This window comes from Manis javanica, chromosome 17 (genome assembly GCF_040802235.1).
Source record: "Manis javanica isolate MJ-LG chromosome 17, MJ_LKY, whole genome shotgun sequence".
NCBI classification, from domain to species: domain Eukaryota; kingdom Metazoa; phylum Chordata; class Mammalia; order Pholidota; family Manidae; genus Manis; species Manis javanica.
The window spans coordinates 62,941,382-62,949,405 of NC_133172.1; the positions used below are offsets into that span (position 1 = coordinate 62,941,382).

The 8,024-nt window shown below is 59.1% G+C and overlaps 1 protein-coding gene across 1 annotated transcript in view; it reads left to right on the plus strand.

The window, feature by feature from the left end:
• The window catches only part of JPH3 (junctophilin 3), a 64,619-nt gene extending 61,369 nt beyond the window's left edge, over positions 1 to 3,250 (plus strand). The window contains exon 5 of the mRNA XM_017677728.3: positions 1,757 to 3,250. Coding sequence (XP_017533217.3) covers positions 1,757 to 1,837 — 81 coding nt within the window. The 3' untranslated portion in view covers positions 1,838 to 3,250. The remainder of the gene's footprint in view (positions 1 to 1,756) is intronic.
• Positions 3,251 to 8,024: the final 4,774 nt, after the last annotated feature.

Genomic DNA, 8,024 nt, shown 5'->3' on the forward strand with positions numbered 1-8,024 from the left:
GGTGGCGGGGGCCCGGCAGGGAGGCTGGGACAAGGCGGCGCTTGCGACCAGGGACTGGGACCTGCCACCCGGGACGCCAGCAGAGCAGGGTCACCCCCAGGCCCAATCCTTTCAGCGAGAGCACTTGGGTGGTTTGGAGGCCCTGAAAGGGGCTGGCCCTGCCCAGGCCTCCCGCGGCCCCATGCCTGCACTGGGTGGTCTTCTGGGGAGAAGCCACACCACCAAGGAGCCGGGGGAGCGTCTGTGTCCCGCAGGGAAGCCCAGAGGGCCAGACACAGCACATGGGTGGGGCGCCGGCCTGGGACACCTTTGTCCAGGCTGCACCTTTTCCCTGTGGGCCAGGCAAGGGGGTCTGGGCAGCCAGCAGAACACACGTGTCCTGCCCTCGGAGCCTACTCTGGCAATCAAACTGTGGGGCTGTCCACCCCAGGACCCCCCTTGCCCACAGTCGTGGCTCCTCATGCGTGGTCTGGACCGCGCACCAGCCTTCCCCGGGAGGCCTGAAGGGGCAGCCTCTTGGGCCTGTCCCGGCCTGCGGGCTCAGTCGCCTTGGGGGACCGCTGGGGTTGCTTGTGGAGGACGGGGCAGTGTCCGTGAGACTTGCCCTGCGTGCACACCTTCCAGACCGTGGCCTGGAGGACAGATCGGTGTCCTAGGACCCTTGCCCGGCAGCTCCCACCTGTGAGCAGACACGCCTGCCCCTCTGGCCGAAGGGCAGCAGAGCTAGTACATCTTCTCAGGCCACTCGGGCAGATGGCCTGGGCGCGGTGCCGTGCGGCCATGGTGCAGTGACACGCACCTGTGTCACCTGCAGGAGGGACACTACGGCCTCAGACACCCAAGCTTGACACCTCCCAGTGGGTCCTCTGGGACCCAGCACTACCAGCGGGACCCCTTGGAAGGGACACATTCTGTCACAAAGTGCCCTCCTAGCCTCAAGCCTCTTTGGCCTCCCCTGGAAGCCACTGTGAGCTTGTCTTTCTTGGTGGTGAGCTGGTTCCTAACTCCTCCTGTCCCCACACACTCCAGCCCCCCAGAAAGCAGCCACTGCGCCGGACCAGATTACTGGGTTCCACTTACAACCTGACTGTCCCACCGCAGTAGCTGGCAACCGGTGTGCAGTGCGGGCGCCCAGGCGTGCTGCACGCCAGGCCGCCTCAGGGTGCTGACATGGACAGGGCTGCGGGGCAGGCGGGCTTCTGCTTTGGCTTCTTTGGAACAAGGCTCCAGCCTTGGGTATAGACAGGGGCGTGAGGCCGGCTTCCAGCTGGTGCTGGGACTTCCTCTGCTCCCCAGGGGTGGCTCAGGGCACCCTGCATCCGGGGCCCCTTTCTGGGGTCCTCAGGGCCTCTGCTTCAGCTCCCGTAGGCCGGCTGCTTGGGGAGCCGGCCAGCAGCACGAGTGGCACTGGGCAGGGGTGTGGTTCCCAGGAGGGTGAGCGAGCACTCCCGTGGCTGCCTTTGGGGTCTTAGGCTGGATTTGGGGGCCACGGCTGAAACCCCAGTGACAGTGCTCTTCTGGAGAGAAGAGCTGGTGGCAGAGATCATGCAGGTGTGGGGCACCTCCTTGGAGGGACAGGACGCTGGGAGGGCGGCGGGCAGGGGTGCCTTGTCCTCGCCTGGCCTTTAAGGGGCTTCAAGCTCCAGTGACTCGGTGTCTGTTACCGGCCCCTCCTGGTCGGCTCGGGAGGCGGGTGGGGCGGGGTGGCCACAAGCATGGCCCCCCAACTGCCTCACCTCTCCCTTTTCCTTTCCAGGGCTCCGCACCTATTCTGGTAGCCATGGTGATCTTGCTAAACATCGGAGTTGCCATTTTGTTTATTAACTTTTTCATCTGATGAGACTGTCACGTTAGCAAGAGTAACAGTCGGTATACAAAAGAGGGGTGTCAGAACAACAAAATGGGGAGACTCGTAACTCGGACCGCCCGACAAGTACTCCTGAGTCTTTTCACAGAAACACAGGATTGGGTATTACTCACAGTTTGCCTTTTTTTCTGGGTAATGTTTTTTGGATTTTAGCCAAAATTCCTTGCTTGTATAACACTATGCTGTGTGGCATGGCAGAAGGAGGCCCGCACGCCGACCCTCCAGCTTGATGTGGAAAGACAAGGGACCCCAGCAACGCAGGGGCACAAAAGATCACCTCCATCGATGCCATTGCACCCCGTCCAGGACGTGGGAAATGTGGCGACTGGAGGGAGACCCGTCCGGCATCCGGCTGTGCCTGGCGAAGGGGGACAGCGCTGTGAGGCGGAGTGCAGTCGGTCAGCCCGCTTTTCCTGCGTGTCTGAAAGAGCGGGTGACAAGTATGGGCATGAGGCACGGGGAAGAGGGCGTCCCTCCCCAGCTGGCAGCAGCCTGCACCGCCTTCTGTTGTGACCTGTGCCGTGTACTCAGGGAAGCAGAGCTCTGCCTTCTCTTCCGGGCACTGCCCCACAAATTCCATGGAGGCCACTCCCCACGCTGAGTCTTAAAGCAAAGTCCTGTTTCCTCTGCTGCCTGCCTGCCCTCCCGGCCCTGCTGGGCTCGTCCCGGGCCCCAGGGAGGCCGGGCTGCGGACAGCCAGAGGGCAGGAGCAGTGTGGGGACATCACGCCTAGGACATCACCTCTGCATGCCACATGCAGGTGTATCTCCAGGGCCCTGTGTCCTTCCCCGTCAGATGTCCAAGGCAGTGACGGCCCTTACGTGACGTCGTCTTCTCCTGCTATCACTAAGCTGTGGGTTTTCACATCTTTGTCCTGTACCCGCCTCCACTTCTCCGTACCTGCATATTCTTTCCAGATCGCCTCATTCGTGCTCCGGAGCTGGTCTGGTCCCAGGACAGAAATGTGATTGAAACCCAGCTGCTGGGAAGTTCCTAAGGAATCATTGCATTTCCCTCTCCCAGAACAGACAGCCTAACTTGTCTCAAGCAGAGACAGGTTCCTGGTATCTCTGCCTTCTCTGCCAGCGCTGTTTCAACACCCAAACAAAAAAAGAACAAGGCCCCAGGAAGTCTGGGTGCCCCGTGGTCCTGGACAGCGTGAACGGGCATCTGTGGCCACGGGCCTGCCCGTGTGCAGCCCCAAGCCCACGCCTGGAAGGTCCCGACAGTGAGTCCCCACAGCCGTCCTGGGTGCAGCCGCGCCGTGGGCTCTGCCTTGCTTTGCTTATGTTTAGCTGTTTCTCTGCCACCTTTTGAGCAGATTTCTTTACTACACTTAACTGCACTGGATTGCTATATTTTTAACCAGAAATAAACTAAAGATTAGAGCATGTTCCAGTTAAATTCAGTTTTATTTTTTTTCCTTACACGTTCACTCCCCGTTCCTTCTCATTTTGGTTTGTCTTGGGGAGTGGGGACATGGTGGGCTGGCAGGCACGTGGGACCATGTCCTCACAGAGCTGCTTCCTGAAAGGGGTCCCATCATTTGTACACCCACTTTCCGTTCCTCTTTCTTACCGTGGAGGTGCTGCTGCAGACCTGAAACAACGCCAAGGAAAGCTGCCTGCCCCTGGCACCCTCACCCATCTGTCCTGGGACCTGTGCTTTAGAAATGTTTGCAACTCTTTGTAAAGACGAGACCTCTTGTGTTGCTACTGCATGACACAAAACAGTACCTACAAATGCGAGTTACATATTCACATGCAAACTCCACGTAGTATTTCAGGGCATATGATGAACAGCATGAGGGCAACTCTGGCTTCATGACTAGGATTCACAGAGGCGACTGGCTAACATCCCAGCACTTCTGGCTGCCAGTAACGCTCCCGTGAACCCAGACCCCATCCACCTTCCCAGCACTCAGCCACTGCCCCTGCACTCCAGTGAGCTGGAGCTGAGTGGGTCCCGCCAAGGCCACAAATCACTGGGTCTGAGAGACTCTAGAAGCTAATTTGTAATCAGTTTCCAAACCAATTAAAGCCCAGGCTGCCCAACAGGACCTCTGCCACCCTCCCAGCCCTTTCCACCTGCCCAGGCCCTCCGGTGTCCAGCCAGGTGCGCCAGTTGGCCGACCTGCTTGTCTCACGCACTTTCCTGGTGGCCATGTGCATGCTGAGCTAGACAGGACATGGACCTGCATGTCACAGATGGCCCTCCGTGTGCAGAGCATTTCCAAGTTCTAAGCAGTCCCAGAGCAGCCTCGTTGAGAACCATCTTCTCCCCCAACAGCTGCTTGCATGCCCTGAACGTGTAAAGCAGAGGCAGAGAAACGGAGTGATGGCAGATGGCCAGGCCCAGCAAGCCGCCACCACCCCACCCCATCCCTACCCAGGAGAGCGGGAGGGGCGGGCGCGTGCCCTGGCCCCGACCTGCTCCGGGGAGCTGTGCCTCAGCCTCGCTTGCGCTTCCTCAAGTTGGCATGGTGCCTGTGAAGTGCTTGGCCAGTTCCCGGCTCCTGGGAAAGTCTCCTGGTCCCGTCTTCTGAATTCTGAGTTTCACACCATTAGTAGGATACCCAGGGCAGATCCCATATGCAACACAGAAGCCAGAAGAATGGACAAGGAAGATGACAGCGACCTAGAAAAATCCAGCACAGCCACCAAAGTGCAAGGCCTGCTGCCAAAACCACTGGAGGGGAGGGGCGTCATCAGGGCGCAAGGCCACTCTCCCCCTCCCCTTCAGTCCCTGGCTGCGTCTGACCACCAGGCTCACTTCTCTGCTGCTGCACCATCTGGGGTACACGAACACGAACGTCACAGGGTGATGGCACTTTCCCACACGCGCCCGGCCTGGGGCCCAGGGCACACAAATAGGGCAGCCCCATGTCCTGGCCAAACCTGATGCCCCAGGCTGGTCATAAACTGCTCCCTTCGCTGTCAAACGAGCCCCAGTTTGGACAATAAACCCCGTGGCTACCACATTTGGAATCCGAAGAACACAGCTGGGCACCCAGTGGGGTCAGATACCAGGCCCAAAACATCGTGGACCCACAGGAGCAGGTGACTATTCGGGAGAGTGAAATGAGATGAAGTATAGTTTTTTTGCCCTTTTTTTTTTTAGTTTGGGTTTCTGATGATCCTTTAAAGGCTTCCAAGAATCTGGGACCAGCACCAGGGCTGTGCCTCTGGGCAGGGGCGTCCTCCCACAGTGGGGCTCCCCTGTACCCGGGGGTGGGTAGGAGCCCTGGGATGCCCACTGTGCCCCTGCCCACCCCTCAGTGGGTGCCCCCTCCCCACACGAGCAACAACACACCCTCATCCCTACATCAGGTTCACTTTCTCCAACTCCTACAGCTTGTCTTCCAATTTTCTGGACTTTGGTCTCAGAAACAGCACAAAGGCACCTCCTGGGCTTGTGGCATCTCTTTCCACAGCTGACCTGCTGCCCGACCCCACAGTCACTGGCCGTGTTGGCGTGGCTGACGGACGCCTCTGTCCTCCAGTCCTGAGTCACGCCACGGCATTTTTCAACTTGCCTGGAACAAGGGTGTGCCCCCCACAAAGGCCTGAGGTTCCAGAACAGAAGGGGCGTGGCGATGCTCGGCTCTGCTGCCAAGTGCAGATGTCTTGTGGGTTTTGATCTGCTCAGGCCAGGCCAGGTGCCAGGCAATACTGTCGGCAAAGCCTGGAGCAGTGATGTGTCCCAGGTGCTGACTAGTGTCACTAACTCAGCCTTACAGTAAAAAGCACAGCTGCCTTTGTTTTACAACAAAACGAAGCTGTGTTTTTAGTGTGTCCGGAGGCCTGGACAGTGTGAGCCATGGGGCTACAGGAGCACGTGGCCATGGCCACTGCAGCGGTTGGGGCCAGCCCTTCCTGGGCCGGGGGGGCGGGGGGAGCACAGAAGGGAGCCGCTCAGAGTGCAGGCAGGCAGGATCAGCGAGGGTGCCAGGAGCGGCTCCTGGAGATGCAGCCCCGGCCAGTGCACCTGCGGCCCACGTGTTAGGGACAAACACTGTTCTTGGAGTTTGCTTCTGTGTGAGAGCCCAACGTGAAGGCACCTGAAATACCAAACGGCAGCCCCTTCTGCTCCAGGTTGCCCCTAAACCTGGCCAGGGGAACGTCAGTGTGGATGTGATCAGCTGGCACTGGTGAGTCTGGGGCACAGTGGGCCTGGGCCTGGAGGTCGTGGGGGACGGCAGAGCAGGGCTGGGCAGGGAGCAGCAAACCGAGCACGGGCACACACCACACCTGCTCCCCTCCTTGTCCTCTGTGCCCCCCATGGGCACAGGCCTCCAGTTGCACCACACTGCTCGGTGACATGATAACAACCGAAGTACAAGCCCATGAGGAGGAGGAGGCCCCCCAGGAATGGCCAAGAAGGGACTCGGCTAGAGCCCTGCTGCCCCCACCTTGCTGGCAGCACCCACCTAATTCTCTGCATGCCTGCTGTGAAGGACAGACAAGCGCCCAGGCTGCCTCTTTAGAGGTCAGTGCTTGACACACCAAGGCAGGTGTGGGGGTTCTGGTCCCCTAAGATCAGAGGCCTCACCCTCCAGCTTCCCACATGCTGATCATGAACAGGTTAGGGTCTCCCTCGGGACTGCCCGGCCCCGAGCACCCCAGAACTTGTGCAGCCCCGCCTGAACAGTAGCGATTACAAACAGCAGGCATGTTGTGCAGCTGGCCCTTTGTGGGCAATGCCTGCACCCTACCCCTTGCCCACGGTGGGCTTCGGACGGGCCAGGTTCCAAGAGAGCAGGTAGGAGGCAGGAAAGGAAGGGAGTCGGCTCTGGGAATGGCGCCCGCGGCACACCTCCTCCAGGCTGCTGCGTGCAGGGCCCGGGGCCCCCTGCCCTTGCCCCTGCCGACAGAGCCCTGCTGCTCAGGGGCCAGCACCACCATCGGAGCAGGGAAGCCTGGCACCAGGCCCTGCCACGCTACGTAGCTGGGGCACTGGCCCAGTGCCTCCGTGCACCGAGCTGACAAGGCGACACCTCTCCAGCAGGACCCCACTTGTCTGCACCACTCGCCATGTCCAAAGAGCCGCCCCCCAAGGCCGCCTGACTGGACATCCCTGCCGCTGTGTGCCACGGGAAAGCCCGCCCTCGCTCCGGACATGAGACCACTGGCCCGACGCAGATGCCTTTTTGTGAATAAAACGGTCTCAGGTCTCAGTCTGCATTTCCGTTTCTCCATCATTTTCCTGGTACACATGCACTGTTAACACGGTGCTACCATCCTGTGCATTGACAAAGGTAATGTTGACTATGTTGCTATTTCTTACTGATCAAGTGGCTAAAACCATTATCTCAGCCTTTTTTTTTCTTTTAGCTGGAAAAATACTTGGTTACTTATAAAATGAAAATAAAATAATTTTCTTTAATGAATGTACCTGTTTAAATCGTATCATTACTATGTATTTCACTATCCGAAAGCAAGGGACATTGTTGAAATTAAAGAACAGTTTTGCTCCTTGTAGTAATAAAAGTTATTTCAGACTCTGGACAACTTGCACCACCTGGTTATAGACCAGTGTTTAAGTTCCTCCCACTGCCCACATCTCCTGATGAATAAACAGGAATTCCTAGGTACAGGATTGAGCTTATGCTCCCCGACAGCGTCCTCCGGTCCCATCTGGAGGGTTGGGGCTTTCTGAGACCCAAGAACAAGCATCTGGAACATGCCCCCCACCTCCGGTGCCTACGATCCACTCTTGAATCCACTGTCTCAGGGCCCAGGTTTCCCACTGTGAACGGGGTGCCCGAGGCCACCCCACCCCACTGGTTGTGGCGCTCTCTCTTCTGCCAGCTGCTGGGGGCATGGGGGGGGCCCAGTGCTGGGCTCTGCCAGGGCCTCCCAGCATCCATTCTTCAAAGCTGACTTTCTTAAAACTTCCACACCCACATTTCTCATGGGGCGGCCCCTTGGCACGTTGCTCTCCATGTAGTTTCCCTGCCTCAGGACCCTCTGGACACCCAGGGTCTTCCCAGGCCACAGGGGCAAGAACCCCTCCCGGGCCATCCTGGCTCACCAGCACTCGGTCGGGCCCAGAGCCCAGCCCAGCCCCAGCCCCGCACAGGCAGCAGACCAGGCCCGGCCCTGGCTATGCCCGGTGCTCCTCGCACCCAGATGGCTCCTGCCCAGCACGAGGGTGG